The 22554-nt window shown below is 47.4% G+C and overlaps 2 protein-coding genes and 1 long non-coding RNA gene across 4 annotated transcripts in view; 1 reads left to right on the top strand and 2 right to left on the bottom strand.

The window, feature by feature from the left end:
• Positions 1 to 2825, top strand: part of LOC119305794 — a 4134-nt gene extending 1309 nt beyond the window's left edge. The window contains exon 3 of the long non-coding RNA XR_005148774.1: positions 2510 to 2825. This is a non-coding gene — a long non-coding RNA (uncharacterized LOC119305794). The remainder of the gene's footprint in view (positions 1 to 2509) is intronic.
• Positions 2826 to 7095: 4270 nt separating this feature from the next.
• On the bottom strand, positions 7096 to 9870 carry LOC119305793. Of its 2 annotated transcripts, none has more exons than XM_037582220.1 (4): positions 9718 to 9870; positions 9448 to 9630; positions 8900 to 9344; positions 7096 to 7606 (listed from the first exon to the last, which is right to left on the bottom strand). In XM_037582220.1, exons 1-3 carry the CDS (start codon positions 9791 to 9793, stop codon positions 8914 to 8916), a joined length of 690 nt encoding a protein of 229 aa, XP_037438117.1. In that variant the 5' UTR covers positions 9794 to 9870; the 3' UTR covers positions 7096 to 7606; positions 8900 to 8913. The 2 variants fall into 2 exon arrangements, with proteins under 2 accessions (XP_037438117.1, XP_037438118.1); XM_037582221.1 differs by having other exon boundaries at positions 7096 to 7601.
• A 5570-nt stretch (positions 9871 to 15440) lies between these two features.
• LOC119310905 lies at positions 15441 to 18749 on the bottom strand. Its single transcript, XM_037586522.1, has 5 exons — positions 18533 to 18749; positions 18258 to 18438; positions 17958 to 18119; positions 16196 to 16259; positions 15441 to 15808 (listed from the first exon to the last, which is right to left on the bottom strand). The coding sequence occupies exons 1-5, from the start codon at positions 18710 to 18712 to the stop codon at positions 15619 to 15621; spliced, it is 777 nt and encodes a 258-aa protein (XP_037442419.1). The 5' UTR covers positions 18713 to 18749; the 3' UTR covers positions 15441 to 15618.
• Positions 18750 to 22554: the final 3805 nt, after the last annotated feature.

Genomic DNA, 22554 nt, shown 5'->3' with positions numbered 1-22554 from the left:
GTTTAGATACGTCTGTTTGAGCGACATGTAATATGGATTAGAGGGAGTCCCTGAATTTGATTTAATAAATTAATAAAGTATGCAAGGTGCTATACCTTGTCAGTATTTTAGTTTATGCACCTAAATGAAGCAACGTTGACACTTCTTTTTGGGATACTATATGCATGGTGCTACCATTCCAATTTACTGTTGATTTATGCATCAAATAAACTACTCCCTCTGTAAAGAATTTTAAGAGCGTATTGATCACTACTTTAATAATTTAAACGCTGATATATTTCTTTACGGAGGGAGTAGAAGCCAAACTTTAAAGATACACTTGTTAGAGTAAGTAATGGGCCTGGGCTGGCGGTATAGCCCGTTAGGCTTAGGGTTAATTAGAGATAAGGGTCGCTTGCTTAGGAGTCAAGTAAGCCTTGCTTGGGAGTCAAGTAAACCTCTTTATATAAAGAGAGGAGATGTATCAATCTAATCAAGCAAGAATTAAGAAGGAAATTCCTTCCCTCTTGCCCGACCGTGGGCAAAAAGGCCCCCGGTCGGCCCTCTCGTGCCCTCCTAGCAGCACCTTAATAATTTGGTATCAGGTAGCTCAGTTTCGATCATGTCTTCGCCGCCGCCCACCCCATCGCTTCAGCTGCCGACCGTCACCACCGCGCCGCTGGCCATCTAAACCGCGCCGCTGCCCTCCCCGTCTGCGCCGCTGGTCGCATCCTCCAGCGCCGCCACCGCCCAGATGCCGGCGCCCTCCACCGCACCACCGGCGGCCGCCTACACCCCGGAGGAGATCAACGGGGTCCTCAACGACCTCGTCACAGCCGTCCAGGGGATCCGGCTGTACCTGGCCAGCCCCTACGGGCCGCCGCCGCCCCTGCCGCCGACCGTCGCCACCGGGCCGCCGCCCCTGCCGTGGTACTTGCCGCATCCAGGGGCCTTCGCGGCGTTTGCTGGGACGATGCAGCCCCAGCTGCAGCTGCCGCCGCCGGCTCCCGCCGCGCCTCTAGCGCCCATCGCCGCCCCGCGCCGTTGTGGCTGCCGTGGCTGCCGCCGCACCAGGCGGCCTTCGCCGCGCTCGTCAGGCCACTGCAGCAGCCGCTGCAGCTGCCATCGATCGCCACCACCGCCCAGCTCTGGCTGCAGTGGCAACCGTCGCTCCTGGCAGCCTCCGCCACGCCCGATGCGCCACCGCAGCAGCCGCTGCAGCTGCAGCAGCCACCACCGGTCAGCTCCGGTCCCGCATCGACCACACCGGCGGGAGTCCCGCTTCACCAAGTCCAGTCCCCGCCGTCGCCGTCACCGTTTTCGTCTTGGATTGCTACCCGCCACGTGTCAGCGGCGGTGAGGCTGCAGGCTGCTGCGCGGCCTCCTAGCGCGTCGGCGTGTGCGGGAGATGCATGGTCTGCAGCTGCCGCTCCTCCAAGTTACTCTTCGCTGCGCAAAGGACATCGATCTCATCTGCTGGGTCGGGGATCTTGGGCATGCGGTTTCCCCACGGGCGGCGGGCATGTTGTTTTCCCCGCGGGCAGCGACCTCAAAGACTGCGACATCGGCGGTTGGGGGGGCGCACCCCTCCTCGTCATTCTCCATCGCAAGCCCTCCACTCTTCCATGTGCGGTGTAGACCAATAGTCATTCGGCAGGGAGAAGGCAGGGTGTCACCGACAAGAGCGCACCGCGTAGCACCACTACTTTCCGCCGGCGGCCACCGCAAGGACGCCTCTGCTGGTCGCTCTTGCGACCACTTCCAGGTGGCCATACACATGCATTCCTTTGATCCATGTGGTGTCCATGGGATCCAGGTGGTTGTACACATGCACGTCCGATGTGCGGATGGTGTCCACTTTTTGTTGAGGGGTCCACAATAAAGTGTCCCAGTCCATTTCAGGTTGAGAGTAATAAAACAAGCCGAGATGTAAAAGGCTTGTTTTTAGGTGTTAGGTTTGTGTTGCGTCGAGTCCTGGTTATAAGTTGGTTAGGCTGCAGCTCGAGGACAAGCTGCATGTCCAGGTGGGGTGTAGTGTTAGAGTACGTAATGGGCCTGGGCTAGTGGTATAGCCCGGTATTTCTTAGGGTTAATTAGAGATGAGGGTCGCTTGCTTAGGGGTCAAGTAAGTCTAAATAAACCTCTCTATATAAAGAGAGGAGATGTATCAATCTAATCAAGCAAGAATTAAGAAGGAAATTCCTTCCTTCTTACCCGGCCGTGGGCAAAAAGGCCCCAGGTCGGTCCTCTCGCGCCCTCCTTCTAGCAGCACCTTAACAACACTTAGTGCTAACATGCAAGTATGTGTCGATTTTTATGCACTACAGAGTGTTATTTAACATCGTGTAAAAATATTGAGTTGTCCGGTGACTAGAAAAAAGAGAGTGGATATTTGCCAAATGCAATGCTTACCATTTAATAGATAGAATATGTATTCGGTCTCCATGGAGACTGGGAGCCAAAAATCTACACTCAGTATCTCTTAATAATGTCTTTGTTGGTTAACATTTTATTAATTCTATGCTCATAGGACACCCGTTTATGCCTTCTATGTCATATCATTCCTTCAAGACATAAGTGGTCAGAAGAAGTATAGCAAATATTATTTGGCTGTGGTTATAGAACTACTAAAAACTGAGGAGGGCAGAGGCAAGCTAGTGAGTTGTTTCTAAATGTTGATCCTGCTAGTGGAGTGGCCGTCTTTTCTCCAAGGTCATCGATGATAAGTGCTCCATATTCCATATGATTATCAGATCGAACAATGTACTTGTTATGGAGTTATTTCTGAATGTTTGCGACATGTATATAGTGAAGTGATCTCAGCCTTCTCTCAAGTATGCTACATAGGATCGACAGAGAGGAGTTTGTTTCTCTTATGTTATGTGTAGAGATGATCTCTCGGTGTCTAAGAGGAGAAGTATTTTATTATGCACAATTTTCTAACTAAAACTCAATCACCATATATAATATATTGAGAGCATAAAAGTATTATTTGCTAAGGGCATCTCCAACGCTGCCCCGCAAATTCTCTCCCCCATTCGTCCAAGAACCGGGAGAACCAGTCCGCTGACACGGATGCGGGAGGCGGTCATCCAACGCTATCAGCATACATTTTGAATGCATTTCAATTCAGATAGTTTTCATATAAACCAGACCAAATTGATAACATTTTGGACAATTTTAAACTAAACCCTATTCTAAAACTAATCTAAATGATCGCCAGCACCCGTTCCTCATGTTCGGCCATGAGCCCCGAGAATTCCACTCGCCATCGCAGCCTGAGCGGCTAATCGGTCGGTGATTTTCAGCTTGCCAAGCTTGGATTCAGGGGGAGGGGAAGAGCGATGGCCTTCTTGGGACCCGGGTGGCGGCAACCTACGTTGACACTACGCTTCCTTGTTGTCGGCAGCGCCCGCAGACGTGTTGACTTCGTGGTCGTGGTGGCGGGTGTGGCCTTGGCGGAGCTAGTGATGTCCTCCTCGTCTCTTTTCTGAACACCTCGTCCTCCGCCTCGTCCATCTTGTAGGCGGTCTGTTGTTCCGCCTGTTATTGGCGGTACAGCTAGCGGTCACGACGGATGTCACGGGCGGAGCGGTAGAACTTGAGCGTCTGCATCCGACGCGGTGGCGTGGAAGCGACGAGTTGCTCCTCCACTTGTCGATGCTCATCAGGAGATGGAGGTTGTAGGCCTGGTCGGCCCGTGCCTCCTGGAACTTGGCCTCCTGCTCCTCCCACATCATGTTCATATAGTTGGCATGGGCCTCACCGATGGTGATGCCAACATGTACCAATGAGGAGAGTGGTGCCAGCTCGTCCTTGGCCACGTCCTCCATTGGGACGTCAACAACCTCCGTCAGCCTGCCGGCCTGCCAGCCAGCAGCAATAGCGGCCATCTCCTTCTCGATGGACGAGAGGTCGTCCGAGAGGGCTTTGGAGCGCGATAAGGCTATGTTGGGCGTGGTGGGGAGAAGGGAAAGGAGTCGAAGCTGACTGTGGCTATGGCCTGGGCTGAAGTTTATATAGCGGGCAGAAGACAGACGGATGTACGGGTGGCGCTGGAGTAGTTTCCTCTGCAACCGCACATCATTAATATGGACCACTATGGTGTCATTTGAACGCGAAGCAGTCGCATGCACCGAGAAGCGGCATGGGCGGCGCGCCACTTCAATGCCGATAGTAATGAGAGGCCGCGTCCGCTCTGGCCAAGCATGAATGCGACACTTACGCTCTGGAGCAGCGCTGTCCGTTTCGAAAGGGAAGCACGTGGGGGTGAGGGAGGGGGTTTGGGTGGGCCGGGGCAGCCACAAGAGGACATGGCAGCGGTCTGGACGCCCGCAAACACCCCCCCCCCCACCACCACCACCAACTTTGTCTCTGGTTTGTGGGTGGGGGGCGTCCGGACAACCAGCGGACCAATACAGACCCGTGTTGGATGGCAAAACACGTCAAGACCGTGTGTCCGGATGTATGCAGGTGGTTTGAGGAGTCGGCTTCGGAGATGCCCTAAGAGCATCTACAGTCGGACTTGGCAAATCCGACCCCTCAAACGCCTGCAGACGCGCTCGGGCGCGTCCGCGAACACTGACCGGTCAAGCCTCATATTTCCCTTCTCACAACCGAACACCTCAATTAGCATACCTCTAATCCATACAAACTCGTGCAACTACATAATAATGCATTGCACACATTGTCAGGCTACTACATTTAAACATGCCTTCGGACTACCAAAATTTGGTCTGTTTGGCTATGGTGGACAAGATCATCCGCAGCTGCCCTTGCTCTTCCTGCCGCCATTGCCATCCTTCTCGTGAAAGTACCGTACGGAAACGCGGTACGGATCGAGCCAGATCTGCTCGTTGCCTCAGCTATCCGACCCGTTGTTGTCCTCCTTCTCCTTGGTGGTAGTCCGACCATGGCAAAGACCGCCCGATTCTGCTCTCAGGCGATGGCGCACGTGTTCCTCCGCTACCGCTTATTTACAATGCAGGCACTGAAGGCTTCCTCCTTTGCGGCCACCCGCGTTGCCGCATCAGCCACCCCGGCCACCGCCATGTCGGCAACGAGGTGGGCCTCCGCCACCCTTATCCTCTCTTCCCACGGCGGGGACACCGGTCCCGATGAGACTCATAGTTCGCCGGACCGGTGATGGGGAAGGGGAGATTTCAAGGCTCCTAGAACCGCGATGATCCAGGCCCGGAGGATCCGAGCGCCCGATGCATCGACGCTATGGAGTCGCACCGGACAGATCCTGCCGTCGGCTGGGCGCTGTCTTCCCGGGAGCGGCGGAGTGCAATGTGGACGATCATTGCCTCCTCCAACCCGCATGGGATAACACCCCAGTCGACGGATCCGAACTGGTCGAAGTCAGATATGTTGTCCGCCATGTCGGAGAAGGCCGGAGATCACCGGACGCAAGCTTGGGTGGCGGAGGGAGTGGAGTAAAGTGGTTAGGGTTTGGTCCAACGAGCGGATGGGGAGGAATACATGTGGGGTCCGATAGGCCAGCGTGCGTCAGGAACGACGTGGCGGGCACGCCCATATCCGTCTCATATTTGAGCTGGATATGAGGGGTGTCGGTCAGCCCTCATGTTTGAATCAGGCGTCCATCTGAATCGCAATTTCGTGGCCAAATGTTTGAGGCGGATTTGAACACCCGGGCGTAGATGCTCTAAGGAGTAAATAAATTGCACAGCCGGCACCGTCGCATGTGTGCACCCTCAAATTGTCTCACTGGATTGTCGCTATGCGATAAGGCTAGTCATAGTGGGAGTAACTTAGCAAGTAATATAGCGCATTCCGAGATTTTTTTGCTTATGTGGCATGTAGTTAATGAGAAGTGGTAACATAATATGTTACTGTAACATAGCGTTTTCCAAGACAAGATGAGTCTACAAGCTAATTAATGAAGTCCTCTATGACACTACTACTATGTTATTTTGCACTATGAAGGTAGTAACTTAGGCTAGTGTCATATGCATGACACTAGTATAAGTTACTCCCCACTATGACCAGCCTAATAGATTTGGAGCACGCAGGTGGTGTGCACACGCACTTTCTGGGCCGCACATCTGTGGCGCAACTTGAAGAACATCCATGGAGTGGACGGCCGATGGACGTACAATGTTGATTGCTGTTTTTCGTACATCGCTGCCGAACTGCCGATGGATATTTGGAGAGGCAACTCCTATGTCCTCTCGCGTGGCCTCATTGCTCTCTGGACAGGCCGCAGTCTCGCTGCCGCTGCAGTCAGCGTTGTTGACGCCGCGTCAGACGCAACCCGCAGTCGCGCCCAGCCGCCGTGCCGCTACATGTCGCTGCGCAGACGGGCCGTACCTACTATCGCGTGCTGTTGCTGCCGGCTCGCGCCGCCACGATCGACGCCGTCTCGATGCGTCGCGCCATCTTGCATGGCAATGCATCGCATGCCAATTCGCTGATGGCACGGTCGCAGAGTTCTTTGCCAAGGTGTACTGGAGTTCGCAGTCTGCAGTTCAAGTGATCTGGTCGACTGTATTTGGTGGCTCTAAAAACGCTCGCTGTGCCTGTGCCTAACGATGCCGATCAGATAGCTTTGCTACCGACTACTCCGTCCGTCCCATGAAAGTAGCTAGCAGCTTGGCATACGTAGCAGTCGAGATGTGGAGCCCGGCGTGTGCGTGGCGCCGAGGGGCATGGGGGAGCTGTTACTGCCCGATCCTGCCGACTGCCGTGCAGCAAGACGAGGAGCACCAGAGCGCCGACGCCTCGGAATCCAAGCGGGCACCGGCTGTGCAACGACTGGCCGCGGCGGCAGCAAGAGCAGATGGCGTTCTTGCCGTTCGGCGGCGTCGAGCGGGTTTGCATCAGAGAGAACCTGGCGATGATAGAGGCCAAGGTGGTGCGGCGCTCGAGATGGGGAGGTGTCCGTACGTGTCCCCTCCCGGGACGGGGGAGTAGACTGGGTCACCGGTGCCTACACCTGGGCTAGCTCCCATGACCGGCCGCCGCCAGTTCCAAGTGGATCACCGGTCCACCGCTCCCGGAAAGGCTCACGACGCCACGCGCATTTCATCAAACAACAGGTGAATAGTGATCTTTTCTAGGCAAAAACATAAACTTTACATTACTCAACAGGTTCGGACAAATCGCCCATTGTATCAGCGGAAACTACAGCTGACAGTTCATACTACCAGTCCCGGGATACGCAGGTACCCCACGTCGCCGAACTGAGCGAACACAGTGACAATTTGGTAATACTAATACCCAATAATTCTGTGCGTGTGTTGGGGGTGCAAATTGTGCAGACGACGGATATGTGCGGAGTAGAAAAATAACAGCGCAAAACACGGGACACGGCTCCTCTGCCGTGTCCTAGGTGACGTTGGGCCGCTGACATGTGGGCCAGATTTCCAACAGGCCCACATGTCAGTGGCAGAACGGCAGGCTGCCGAACAGTAGAGGATCCTCCTCCCAAAACACGTGGGCATTGTTCCTATGTTATCGGATTTGGCCGGCCACTTGAGGTTGAGGTACGGCACAACAGTTGAAGGTCTCCGGTATCTTCTATGCTCTATCTGATATCTGTATCTGACCCCTGTAGCGTTTTCTTCAGGTTCCAAGGAAATCACAGTGTCACCCATCACCTGCACTTGACACAATAACGATGTTGTTTAATCATTCATCACAGTTTATATATAAGGAAGCAGAGCTGATTTATGCTATACCCACGGCAAAATAGATTTGTCAAACAAAGCTTTAACATTTGATTTATCCTATTATATGAAATCACCACCATATGCTATGCTTTAACATGTATTCATCACACTTCAGTAGGAACCTATGCACACAATTCCATTTCATTGTCATATGGTTACATACTGCTCCATCCGTCTGAATATTTAAGTCATATGAGGAAACACAATGACGAACAATTTTAACTTTTTAAGTATTAATTAATTGACAGCATTACTGGTTCTCACATAAAACCTGCAAACTAAGGTGATTCCTGAGCCAGGCTTTGTTTCAGCAAAACAAAATATACCCTACAAACAGAGCCAGAGGGAGAAAGAAGCGTGCAAATAGGATCTGATCGCCAAACAATACTCCATCCGTTCGTAAATATAAGATGTTGTGGATATGATATTTCAATAGGGACTACATACGGACCGAACTTAGCAACAAACACACCAAAACATGTTTACATACATCCGATTCATAAAAAAGTTAGAACATCTTATATTTGTGAATGGAGGGTATGGTGTATTGTGGCTACCACATTCATATATACGCCAAATAATTACAACTGACCAAATTCAACTAATAATATGCAGATAGAAGGAACAACAGACATATCCGGTTAGCAATCTACTTTCTAATTATCATGTATAAATGGTTGAACACCAAGTTCCAGAAGTTTATGTGCATATGCCTTTAGTTCATCCCAAGAAGGAACATCAGTAAACTAATAAGTCAGTAAGATCAGACACAATATATCAACACTAGAAGTTAAGCAAGCAGCTGCTTTATGTATTAGTGCCAATGTTTCACTTCCACTATCAGAGATAATTTGGAGTAAACAAAATGCACAGGTCGATTTCTCGTATTTTTCAGTAACACTACCATTAGGTTGCGGTGATGAGCAACATAATACACACACATTTGGCAACTAATTAAATTCAGTTCAGTAGGCGAAATAACAGTAACACACACATTTGGCAACTAATTAAATTCAGTTCAGTAGGCGAAATAACAGTAACACACACACATTTGGCAACTAATTCAGTTCAGTAGGCGAAATAACAGTAACACACACATTTGGCAACAAATTTAAAGTACTAATTCAACTCATTTCAGCAGGCGACATAGCAGTAACAGTGTAACACCACGCATTGTTCGAACGCAGCAAGCTGAAGCACGTCTGAAGAAATGAACATCAGATTACCTCTTCGATCTAGATCATGGAAAGAACAGCTTCTTCAAGATAAGTAGAACGTCACAAAGGAACTTGTAGACCTCGGCTGCATCCTTCGATGTCGTGACCATCAAGGCTGCCCTTGGATCACCCTTCGCGGACAAGAAGCACAGCCCGAGACACAGCACTACGGTGACCAACTTGAAGAAGGAGGTGCATCGTGGGTATGCTTCCATCAACTCATCCACTGTTCTTGGTTCCTTGTGCCCATTCCTGTCAGACTCCGACGGAGCACCATTGCTCTCCCCCTGAGCATACACGCGCCGGCCTTGGGGAGGCACGCCAGCATAGGGGTTGGCAAAGCCACCGGATCGGCCGCGTCGTCCCACCGCAGCCGCCGCCATCAGCCAGCGGGGTTCACCTCCGAGTCCCACGGCCGCTGCTGAACGGCGGGAAGAGTGAGTGCGACGAGCTCCTGCACGAGATCGTTCACAAGGGACACACGTAGATGATTACAAAGCATCTTACGGCGGCGTGTATGATTGGAACGAGAGGATCGACTCGAGTTCTGGACGCACCTCGGACCGGGAGCAGGGACACCGGGCGGCCGCAGCCAAGGTCCTCGTGGCGTGGTCTCGCCGGGGCCATGGGAGAGGGACGGGTCACGGGTACTGCCACCAGGTGCGAATCGATCGTCAGAGCCGAATCAAACTCCGTCACGACGCGGCCGAGCTCCAGCCGTGGCGGCCGACGAGGCTCCGCTGCAAGTAAGCCCACGGAGTTGTCTAAGCATATCCCAAGCAAGGTACATTCCAAGGTCACTACAGAGTTTCATGATCGGTTCTCACCTCCGTACGCCGCGTAGAGGGTCGACGACGCCGTGGCGAAGGAGGAGTGGCCGCCGCGGGGGCCCGCTGCGGGCATGGGGATGGCCCGGCGGGGTCGTCGCACGCGTCCGGCCGCAGCCTGGGGGTCGAGGCCGAAGGGACGCGCCGCGGCTGCGCCCCGCGCGCCGGTTGCGAATCCGGCTGCGGCAGCCTCCATCCTCGGCGGGGGCGGAGAGCACGCGGGCGCGCGGCGCAGGACAAGCGTGTGACAGAGAGGGGAGAGCTTTCGTGGGGAAGAGTCTCACCGAGTCGCCGTCGGGGTGGGGAAGAGTCTCACCGAGTCGCCGTCGGGGTGGGAAGAGTCTCACCGGTTCAGGAAGCTGGCGCTCACAGCCGCGCCTGCTGGGCCGGCCCACGACACGCCTTCTATACCACAAAAGAAATCCCCTAAAAAGTGTTGCTCCTAACCACTAGTGCAACCAATCGATCATGGGTATTTTCAGCGCGCATGAATTAAGAATAATTAAAGTCGCGCTATTTATTGCGCACAGATTTTGCGTTAAATTTTAAAAAAAGTTCAGCGACTTTGAAAAATGTTCATCAAATTTGAAAAAAAGTTCATCAAAGTCGGAGAAACTTCATCAAATTTTAAAAAAGTTCGTCGAAATCTAAAAAAGGTTCATCAAAATCTAGAAAAAGTTCATTGAAATTGGAAAAAGTTCATGGAATTTAAAAAAAATGTATTTTTCGTTTTTTGTTCGTGATTTCAAAATGTGTTCATAGTTTTTCAAATTTGTTCACTTTTCCATATTTTGTTCACTATTTTAAATTGTTCAGTGTACATAAAAAATGTTCAATGGGTATTTAAATGGTTTTTCAGCGCATATCACAAAATTGTTCAATGTGTAGTTAAAAATTGTTCAGATTATATTACAAAAATGTTCAATGTATAAAAGTTGTTCATCTTATATCAAAACAATGTATAAATATGTTTTAAATTATTTCAATGTATATCACAAAAATGTTCGCTGTGTAGTTAAAAATTGTTCATCGTACACCAAAAAAATGTTTAGTGTATATTTGAAAATCGCTCATCGTATATAATTTTGTTCAGGTTCTCAATAATTGTTCACGTATTAAAAAATCATGGAATTTGAAATTTTTCATCGAATTTTAAAAAAAGTTCATCGATTTGATAAAGGTTCATCAAATTTGAATAAAAAATTGCACATTTACGAAAAAAAGAAAAAGGAATAAAGAAAAGAGAAATGAAAAAAGAGCAGGAAAAAGGAGGAAAAAATCTCGTGATCTAGAGAAACAATAAAAGAGGGAAAAGAGGTTTGCAAACAGCAAGTGGTAACTGCGCTGATGTCTAAACTAAACATCCCAAGTTCGAACCACCGCACTCACGCTTTTTTGATTGATGCAGTTTTAACAGAAAAAGAAGAAATGGGCCGGCCCAGCCTGGCGCGGGGGGTATGCGCCCGTTTGCATGCAGCGAAGAAACGGGCGCAACGGGCGCCGTTTAGGATTTACCGTCGGGGTGGGCTATTTACACTTCTCTGTTGCGGGCTTGCGGGCCGTGGGGCGTCGGACGTGCACCTCCATTGGCCCATGTGGGCACCTTCTTCTTCTTTTTTTGATTGAAGTAACCACATTCCACTGAACATGAAGATTATTGGCTCAAAAAAAACTAAGCATGAAGATTACAAGGTACAAGGACATGGAAACTATACAAGACATCCAGAGAAATTGATGTCAAGAAGTTACGCACAAAGGAGCCTGTAAAAGAAAAACACATAGTTTGAACATCAGATCCCCTTATACCTTGTTGGACTGCCACCCGTCCATCACCACCGTCGTCGTAGCACCGCTGGAGGCAGAGCGAATCACCCTTCAAAGCCAGATCAAGAGGAGCACATCACAGACTATGCTGTCCTTTGAGCCGATTAAACGATCCGTCACAAGCAACAAGATCAAGTCGTTGTGGCACGTTGGCCGAGGATCTTCCCCATGTCCACCTGATCCCGGCACCGCCGTCTTCACCCGATGTGGTCGAGGAAGAAGAGCGATGCCTCCAACATGCATCTGCTCAGCCAACTCCAAGCCATCAAATTCATCTGCAGAGGTCGACCACGGCACCATCGAGAATGTCAGGCGCCAACCACCAGAACCTAAGTTTGCTGAAACCGTAGACCGACGAGATGATCGAGTCGACTGCTCCCCAGCGTCACCGATTGGAGACCCACAAAGTTGGAGAAAGAACAACGGCTCCACTGAAACAACGCCTCCAGGAAACACTAATCCTTCCCTAACTACACACCGGATTCGAAACGCCGGGGTCCCCTCCCCCTCTCGTAGTCGGAGTGGCAGGCGGAGGAGGCAGGGACCCGCAGCCTCACCTCCGGAGGGAGGGGCAAAGCTTTTCGCCTCTCAGATTGCCACAAGAATAGTTGGGAGCGAAGCCAGTGTGTACCCTTTAGGTGAACAGATAGCAGCACCTAAAAAAAGGCGAACGGATAGCTAAATCCAAATGCCCCTAAAAATAGCTAACTTCAAATTTACCCCCAAAATTAATAGCTAAATCAAAATTTGAAACCTCCCCTCAATTGTTTTCGTCTCTCTTGCTGCCTAACCTAGCAGTGTTTGATTTCGCACAATAGTCAAACTAGTTTTGCATTTTTCTTCCATTTGGTCTTGCCGCATGATTCCAATCAAGTATAATATGACAACCGTTGACTACGCTCTATCAAGTACTACAAAGTCCCAAGTGTCACTTTGTATTGGTCTTAAAATATACTGCTAAGTATTAATTAGGCAAATTTTCTCTTCTACCCACCCCAAACACTACATCTAACTGTAATCCTACTATTTCCACTCTAGGGGTTGATAAAACTGAGGGCATCTCCAACGCCTATTACGTCCTTATAAGTCTGCATGGACAGCACAGACACTTTTAGGCCTCTAACATGATGTTTATTTTGGGTCGGACATGTCTGGACGCATGAAATCCCCTACACTAGCCCCAAACCGAGGGATTGTCTAAGAGAGTCTAGACGTCCGCTACGGCGGCCTCTGGCACTCCGGATCCACCCAAAAAACACAGTTGGAATCAACATTTTTTGACAATCCGCCCCTCACCTTTCACTTTGTCCATGTTTCCGGACCCGAGCGCCATCGTCACCCCCTCCCCCCTCCTTCGCCCCCGGCGGATGTTGTCAAACCTCTGTGGACCTCCGCGGCTCTACCCTGCCACCAAGCCTGACATCGCCGCCACATCCCTCCGGATCCGACCTCCACCCCTGCCAACACCGTCCATGGCGGACAACACATATGGCGAGTGTTTGGTCAAATGGCATAGTGCATTTTTTATGTTTTTGTTTTCTTTGAAGCAAGCACAATGGATTTGAACAAGCACGAGCAAGGGCATTCTCGACGGTCTTGCTTAAGATTCCCGTGAAAATGAACTTGCTCAACACATCGTCAGTGGGCGTGTTGAGGTGTGTCTCTGGCGGATCTGTCCTTTATGGATTTGCTCGGATCTGGTCGTAGTTCATTTGCGTTCGTGTGTCTTGAGGTTGGATCCTTCCGATCTACGCTATTCTTCATCGGCGTTGGTTGTTGTTCTACTGCGCTGGTCCTATGTGGTTTTAGCACGACGACTTCCTGACTGTCTACTACAACAAGTTTTGTCCAGCTCCGACGTGGGAGAGGCGATAACGGTGGGGCGCCTTCTGCTCGCTTCAGTGCTTGTAGTCGTCGCTAGCTGGTCTACGGATCTCGATGTAATTTTTATTATTTCTAGTGTTCGTTGTACTGCTATGATTGAAAATGAATAGATCAGAAGTTTTCTCGCAAAAGAGGAAAAAAAAAAAACCTCCCCCGATGCAGCACCTACCAAGTGGTCGCTCGCCCTCAGCCTCAAAGGTCGGCCTTCTTCATGATTCGTTTATTTTTCTCTTTTCATTGTTGTGACATGATGAAGACTTGCAAAACACATACTTGATTTTCTGAAATGAAGACTTTTGGTGTTGATGGCCATGCCGTTTTCTTCCCTTTCTCATATACGTGGGAGCTAGCCAAGAGCACATCTTTTTTTTTTTTACAAATTACTCATTCAATTTACCTCAGTGTGTGTATTTTTTTACCAATATATTTAACACAGTACAGTTTCCGTGGATTTGAGATTAGCTAGCTATTATGACCATCAGACATGCATCTGAGTTTTCTATGGCACAGTTATATATTCTCCACATTGCATTTTATTTAAAAATCCTACGGCAACACGCGAGGTATCTTTAGTATATGTAATATTTCACATTGCCAAGAATCATACTATAGCAAAGCAGTAGATCCCTGCTAGAGATTACATCTTCTATGCTGTATTTGAAAACTGGTCAAGGGAGAAACAATCTCTCCATCAGGAAGGGCCCTTATTAGATGAATTAACAAGCACATAGCCATCCTCTCTCCATATCATGTTTACCCGTCGAACATCATGCTGGTTGAAAATTTCAAAGACTCTAAATCAAGAGTGCCTTATTTTGATTTATGAGATCAAGAACGCCAAGGGCACCGGTTGCTTTTGGCAGACATACACTCTCCCATTAAGCAGCATGACAACTAGTAGATCTTTGTAACTACTATGGTAAATAGGATATCATCCGGCTGTTACAGACTTTAAAAGAATGCTGACACATTTATGTAATGCTAGTTGACTTGCCCATGGTTGTGTACAGTTTTGTGGCATCCTTCATGCACAAATAGCTAGATAGTCTACTACTCCCTCCGTCCCATAATATAAGAACCTTTTTAACACTACACTAGTGTTAAAAACATTCTTATATTATGGGACAGAGGGAGTAGTTGATACAATTTCAATCTTGAAGAGCATTTGCGATGTGTCAGCATTCTTTTATTGCTCTGATTCCTAAATCAGCTAGGGACAATAGGCCAATACAAACCAAACTGTTGGCTAACAAGTTGCAGAAGGGTAATTGTATTTATTCTGACGAAGAATCAATATGGTTTTGTCAACAGCACAAATGTCGAGTCTCGCATGAACTTTTGAGTACCTTCACATCTTTCATAAATCTGAAAATGAAGTTGTCGTTTTTCAATATTGATTAAAAGGCATTTGACATGGTGGACTATAGTGCAATTCTCTTTATGCTCAAACTCTTGAATTTGAAGAGAAATTTATCAAATGAACCCAATGCATCTTGCGTAGTGCCTCCAACTTTGTCATCTTAAATGGAGCTCATGAGAAGAAAATCATATGCAATTTTAGCTGCTGAATTCCAAATTGTCAAGGCACAATGGAAATCTAAGCTTGCCCATTGAGCAACCATTTGGACTTGGATATACAGTTGTCCAATATGTAGATGATCATTATTTCTGCTGATCTTGTACAACTGAACAATCTCAATTTTTCCTCCATTTGGTCTAAGGGTCAACTACAAATAAGTCCTCCCTTGTTCCCAAAAGTTTGCTTGTAAAAAGGAAGGAATGCTATTCACATAACTTGACCTTCCAATGGGCACCACGAGGCCTAGAATTGAGAACTTTGTAACTACTATGGTATATAGGATCTCATCCGGCTGTTCCCATTTTATCATGTGTGCCATTAAAGTTCTTCAAGATTGAAATTTATGAGAACTTTATAACTACTATGGAATATGGGGTCTCATCAGGCTGTTACAGACTTTAAAAGAATGCTAACACATTGCAAATGCTATTCAAGATTGAAATTGTATCAACTAGTAGACTATCTCGCTATTTGTGCATGAAGAATGCCGCAAAACTGTACACAACCATGGGCAAGTAAACTAGCATTACATAAATGTTATTACACATTATACTAAAAATTCTTATATAAAAATCTCACATAAACAGATCCACACAATCTCAGGGGTCTACATTTTATTTCCTACGGAAGCAATCATCATATGGAGATGTATAGCTCGGATAAAACATTATTCTGAACAATTCTTGAGCTCCGCCCTTCATTCTCAATAAATTAACTGTGAGAATCAGATAATGCTTTGCATATTTCTTCATGCGTGCCACATCAAAGATGAATGTCGAAAGATAAAGAAAGAAAACAGGCATCCTGTATCAACAAATAAAATGGTTGATGACAAACTAAATCGAATGTCAGTGAGAAGAATAGTAACAACAGCATATAAACAAAAAAATATAACAATTTCTCTCAAACAGAAGAAAAACAAGTCTACCAGCATAACAACATAACCAAAGCTCAGAAAAAGGACTACATAGTTTCATCTAAAAAATTAACACATCTAGATCCATTGTGCTAGGTGAGAGAGCTAAGCATAACATCAAGTTCCTAATGTTGGAAAGTTTACATACCTAACTACTGAAATAGTAATAAAACATTTATTTCATTTTGGTTGTAGTGTCAACTTCAAAATTACCATAGATAATTCACAGTTACAGGAATATCGAACAACTAATAAGAGAAAAGGAGAATACTAACTTGACAATATCCAAGAGTTCATAGTTCTTCCTGAAGTCCTTAGTAGCCATAATAACCACAATACCTGAACGAAATTTGAAGTTGGTCAAATGTTTAATCAAGACAAAGTTTTACACTTCAGATTTACTAGGAAACATGCCCATGCATTGCAACGGGAGAAAATTATATCACTCGCTCCTAGTCCAATAAGCATGGCTCAAGATCCCCTACAGAACCCTACAAGTCCAGGCCCCCTCTATTTCAACATGGTGCCCTATCTGTGTCACAACTTATCCTCCTCCCCTCTCTCGCCAACAATGATCGTGGTGTACACTTATCACAGTGTGTCCGAACATGTACCCACATGACTCCGTAGGGTACGGTCATTGCCTAGCTTTTATAATATCAATGAGTACTTGTGTATGATATAACGATGCAGTACCTAGCTATATCTTCTTGGCATCCAAAATCTTCGCGAGAGACTCCTCCATGTGCACCTTGGAGGATGACTATAGCCTCTATCCCGACTATTTTCCTCTGGTGACATGGGGCACGTGTTTTCCATGACCCTTTGCCTGGACCATGCGGCACAGCTGCCTGATGCGCGGTGGTTTTTTCATCTCAGCAGCGGCCGAATAGCTCCCAACGTGACTGCTACCCCTCCGACGCATCTCTTGGTTGCGCGGATGCCTAATACGCAGTCTTGATGGCGACACTACCCATAGATGTAAGGTACCAAATAAATCATGTTTATAACCACATGACATCAGCAATTGCTGCTTTCTATCGGGATGCATTTTTTTCTGAAATTGCAATCATATTGGGTTCGGGAGAAAACAGGCGTCCCACTCTAAAGTAAAATTCAGCACACCCAGTTGCATGTGTTGGCGCAGACTCCAATCACACATCGCAAGTCACTCCGATGACAAGAACTTTCCGTTGAGGAAGACGATACACACGCTGGCTCAGGTACAATGGCTTGCGGATTGCTTTTCGGTGAGATGCGCAAATACAGAGGCTACGCTTGATCGATTCTGCTTGCACATACACAAGTCTACACGCAGATATATATAGCACACAACCGTTTTTTCCAGGAATATAATACATAACCTAGCCTAGTACTAAACCAAGACAGTGATTGCATGGCCCCAACGACATCACATACCGTAATTCTTTTCAACATGTACGTCCTTTTTGTTTGATCAGAAAGCTCGTTTCCAACAACAACAAAAGTGCACCGGAAGTCAGGATGGCTAGGCTTGTCAGGAACGATGGCTTGGCTTGTCCGAGCTCGATCCTAGGCTGACTGGTCCGATCCTAGGCTGGCTGGGCTTTTGTTTTTTCGAACCATGAGGCTGGCTGGACTTGGGATCGATCGCTAGGCTGGATTATCCGATCGATCCGTAGGCTGGCCAGGGTCTGGGCCTGGTGGTATTGGTCCGATCGACCAAATCAGCTCAGATCTATCGCTGCCACCGTGGGCGGGGCTTGACGAAAGAAAAGGTGGAACAGGGCTCCGTGTTTAGATAGGAGACTTTCTAAAGATAATGTCAAAGTTGTACAGATAATCTGACTACGGGATAAGCGATCTATGCTATATTTTTTCATTGATGTTACCACGAGATGTAAAACTCAACCAATCAGGACCAGCCCTCGAACACGGATGGGTAGGCCTGTGGGCACTATAGAATGCTCTCACCAGCTACCCGAGCACACTTACCATGAGAATTAAATCAACCTTTATCACTACCTTCTAAAGACAGTGTCAAAGCAGTATGCTTACCAAATTTCAAGCGAGTCAGCAAATCATTGCATTTGCCCTGCCGGCACACCTCCGAGGACACAACGCTCAGTTTATAGAATGCATAGGCAAGGGCAGCATCAACAAAGATGGAAGGAGCAGCCTTCCACAGCTGGTAGCACCCGACGCAGCCAAGAAAAGCACCTACAGAAGTGCAAGCAGCAGTAGAATCAGTAAAATGCAGTGTCAATCAGTGGATCCATATGGCTCTTTCCATTGCTTTCTTTCCAGATACAAATGGGGGATTGTTGTTAGGTGCTACTACCATATAGTAAAACATACCAAACAGCATGCCGACTTGATAATCCTCGAGGTCAAAGACAGTGCGAAGGGATCGGATATCCGAGATGTTGCGCGCCAGGGGCCTGAACATGTCGCACACCATGGCCTTCAGCGCCCCCAGCGCCCCAGTTCGATCTGAATGCTGGTCACCCTCCAGAGGAGGGGAATCAGGCGAGCAGCGCTACAGCGAAATCAGTTTAGAATTCGAGTATGGATTTAGATCTAGAAAGAACAGATAACAGCTGCGCGGCACCTTGGATCAGTAAGACGCTTACCAACGCCCATGGAGCTTCGGAGTATTGTGAGGACGGGATTCTCAGGAGGAGGCTGAGCCCTCGTGTCCCCCTGGTCGTGGCTGAGGGTCGCGCAGAGCCGACGCCGCAGCATCTGCTCCTCCGCGGCGTCAGGTAGGCGCCGCCGCCGCCGCCGCCGCCGGCCGCGCACCTAAGGGCCATTACGGCGCATGTGTTTTTTTTTAGCGTATGTGCCTGTACGCTCGCTGGTTGATGGCTTTTTGGTTCCAACATGGTCAGTCCAAACGGCCCGGCACCAACATGGACTGTTATTTGGGCTTTAGCCAGGGGAAGCCTGGTACTCCGAGTTCCATTGTCATCCTCCCACACAAAAATAATAATCTTGCTAAAAAAACACAAAAATAATAATCAGAAATGATACTTCCTCTGTCCCAAAATATAGTGCATATTATATTTTTTAAGTCAAAACTTGTGAACATCTAGGATACCAAATCAATAACATTAGACTCGTCATGATATATATCTTCATATCATGTCAAAAAAATATCTTCATATGGTATACTTGGTATTGTAGATCTAGGGTACCAAATCAATAGCATTAGACTTGTCATGAAATATATCTTCATATGGTATACTTAGTATTATAGACATAGATAATTTTCTCAATAAACTTGATCAAAGTTTATGAAGATTGACTTTTGCAAAAATTAATGCACACTATATTATGGGATGGAGGGAGTACCTAGTTTTTTTTAGGGTTTTGGCGAGTGGCAGCAATCTCACTGTCGGGAGTATTTTCTAGACGACCGACTCCACCCCAACCCATCCCTGCATCCTTCTCGAGGGGCTTCGGGGGACCGTCTAGCAGCAAAAGTACGGACGTTGTCAATTCCTCATAAAAGGGTGGAGGTGAAGCTTTCGTAATCAATCTTTAGGATGTGTTGAGAAAGTTGAAACTCAAGGAAAAAGAACTTGACAATGTCTTCCTCCTAAAGGCGGACATGGATTAACTAATAGGATACTAGGATCTGAGGTGGATGGCAGTGGATAAGCTCAACATAAACAAGACTTTCAGCACAACCACGTTCCCCAATACCAAGTGCTACACATGGAACTTGGCGAGGGTGTTCTTTCAGCGGTCGATGGGGATAACCTCTTCATCATTAAGTTGGACTGCCTCGGCCCTTCAAAAAAAAGTTGGACAACCTCAGGGATTGGAGGCAAGTTAGGGAGGAGGGGCCCTAGATCTTTCGCAAGTATGAAGTTATGATAGATCAATACAATGGCTTGATCAAGCCCATAGAAAACATGTTTGAGAAGTTGCAAGTGTGGGCACCTATTCCGGACATACCTCCACTCTTCTGCAAGGACACGTGATCGAGAAATTGGTTCCACGAATCATCATTTATGTCTCTATTGAGATGAGGCTGTCGGGTAGGGACTTTGTCAGGTTCAGAGTGATTCATAATGTTTGTGACTCGCTGACGAGGTGTACTGTTCTGAACCGGGAGGAGGGAACTAAGAAGGTTCTTAACTACTACTCCCTCCGTCCCATAATGTAAGACGTTCCAAAAAAACGTCTTACATTATGGGACGGAGGGAGTACATGAAAATATTCCTAAGTTCTTCGAAGTGTGGCATCATAGGCCATGGTCATCTCGAGTGTAGGTAAGGGGCCCATAATATTGAAGATTGGAATTATGTGGAATGGATGGCTGCCATCTACTCTGATTGGCGCCGCCACACATGGGAAGCCCGAGTCAGAGAATACCAACTGATGCGGCTATCATCGCAAATGAGGGGGCGTGGGACGAGAGGAGATAGAGGTCACACCACTAAGTGCAAAGAGTGGGTTTGACCAAGAAGTTGTTTTGGTGAATACGGCGGAAAGAGGACATCGAGAGTCGTAGGGCTTCTCTAGTCCCATAGCTAACGCTTCGGCGGTGACAAACATAACAAATGGTTCTGAGCTAGCGTTGTCAGCAAGAGAAGAGTAGAATGCATTTGCAAGTGATTAATAAGATGGATAGGGTTGGAACCTGTAAAGCCCTGGCCACAACCACCGGTTTTCGGCCGTTATGCCTGGCAGGATCTAGACTGGCCCCACACACCAACACTAGTCTTTCTGTTCACTTTTGTCCTCATTTGTGTGCACCCGAGATCAACTTCCCAGTCATTTCGCCATCTTAAAATTTCTCTAAGCCAATAACGCTTAAATTTGAGTTTCCTTGTGGATGTGCTTCTAAAAAAGTAGAAATTTCTTGTTGATATGAGTAGTCTATAATTCCAATTAAATCGTCACAACACCCCATCCTCTACTCCTACCTACGTGAAGCAGAAGTTAACAAAGAAATTAAGCAAAGGGGCCAAACTCAAAAACTGCAGATCAAGCAGACTCAAGGAGCGCCCCCAAAAAATGAGTGCCTTTTCTTGGAACTGTCGTGGACTTGGCAGCGGCGAGATAGTGAGAGAGCTTCATGAATTTGTGAGGCAATATGCCCCTACTGCTCTTTATGTAGTCGTGACTCGAATACATAAAGTCCAGGTTGAAAAACTAGCGGCTACGCTAGCTTATGACAAGTGTTTTACCGTTAGCAGCTCAGGTTGAAGTGGTGAACTCATCATTTTCTGGAATAAAATTTTACATGTTGAGATCTTATCATATTCGTAACATCACATTGATGTTTTTATACGGGAGCACTTGGAGGTTGATGCGCATGTATGGGGAGACACAAATTCCGTAGAGTTATAAAATTTGGTACATGTTAAGTTTATCTGAGCTTTGTTTGATCTACCCTGGCTGTTATTAGGGGTCTTTAACAAAGTTTTGCAGCGACATGAGCACTCAGGGATGGTGCTGAGGAGCCAGACACGGATGGCGGGCTTCCAGGGGGTGGTTGATGCTTGCGGTCTGTCGGGCTTGGGGTTTCAAGGAAAAAAATTGGACATATGAGAAGCCTGTCGCGGATGGGGCGCATTGCAGACTATGCCTAAATCATGCACTAACATCGCATGACTGCTGTGCAAAGTAAGAAGAAGAGGTCCAGAAAAAATCTTCACATATGAGGTCATGTGGGAAGCCCACCGACCATTTCTCTGCCATCTTAGCCAATGCATGGCAAGGGCGAGGATAAGAAGCGATCATGCATCACTTACATGAGAAGCTACATGCGATATCAGGCACCCTACAATACTAGTAGAAAAGGGGCCAATGGTCCAGGCTGGTCCAGCTCATTAGTCCCGGTTTAATCCAGAACCGGGACCAATGGGGGCATTGGATCCGGTTCGTGAGCCCCAGGGGCCGGCCGGGCCACGTGGGCCATTGGTCCCGGTTCGTCTGGACCTATTGGTCCCGGTTGGTGGGACGAACCGGGACCAATGGCCCTCGCTCCTGGCCCACCACCACTGGTCCCGGTTGGTGGCCTGAACCGGGACCAAAGGACGACCATTAGTCCCGGTCCATTCCACCAACCGGGACTAGAGGGTTGGTCCTCGTTGCGGCCAAAGTTTAGTCCCACCTCGCCAACCGGAGGGGAATCAGACCGGTTTATAAGCCCCTCCTTCTCTGCCTTATTGAGCTCCTCTGAAAATGAAAATAGATGCCCTTATATAAGGAATTTAGGCTAAATTCATACGAATTTCTCTTGAAATTTGTTATGAATTTAATTTGAATTTCCTCTATAAGCGCATCTATGCTCATTTCTGAGTAGCTTTTTATATAGTTTTTTTCTTTTCTGCTATATTTATTTTTTCTTTTTATTTCTGAGTTGTAATAAGTCATTAAAAATAAGCATCTATGCTCATTTTTTTAGTAAAGTTAATCATAACTATTTTTTCTTCTATTTATTTTTGAATTGTAATAAGTCACTAAAAATAAGCATCTATGCTCATATTTTAGTAAAGTTAATCACAAATATTTTTTCTTCTTTTTATTTCTGAGTTGTAATAAGTCATTAAAAATAAGCATCTATGCTCCTTTTTTTAGTACAGTTAATCACAACTATTTTTTGCTTCAATTCATTTCTGAGTATCTTTTTATATAG

Source organism: Triticum dicoccoides, chromosome 5B (genome assembly GCF_002162155.2).
Source record: "Triticum dicoccoides isolate Atlit2015 ecotype Zavitan chromosome 5B, WEW_v2.0, whole genome shotgun sequence".
Lineage (NCBI taxonomy): Eukaryota > Viridiplantae > Streptophyta > Magnoliopsida > Poales > Poaceae > Triticum > Triticum dicoccoides.
This window is presented reverse-complemented; position numbering and strand designations above follow the sequence as displayed.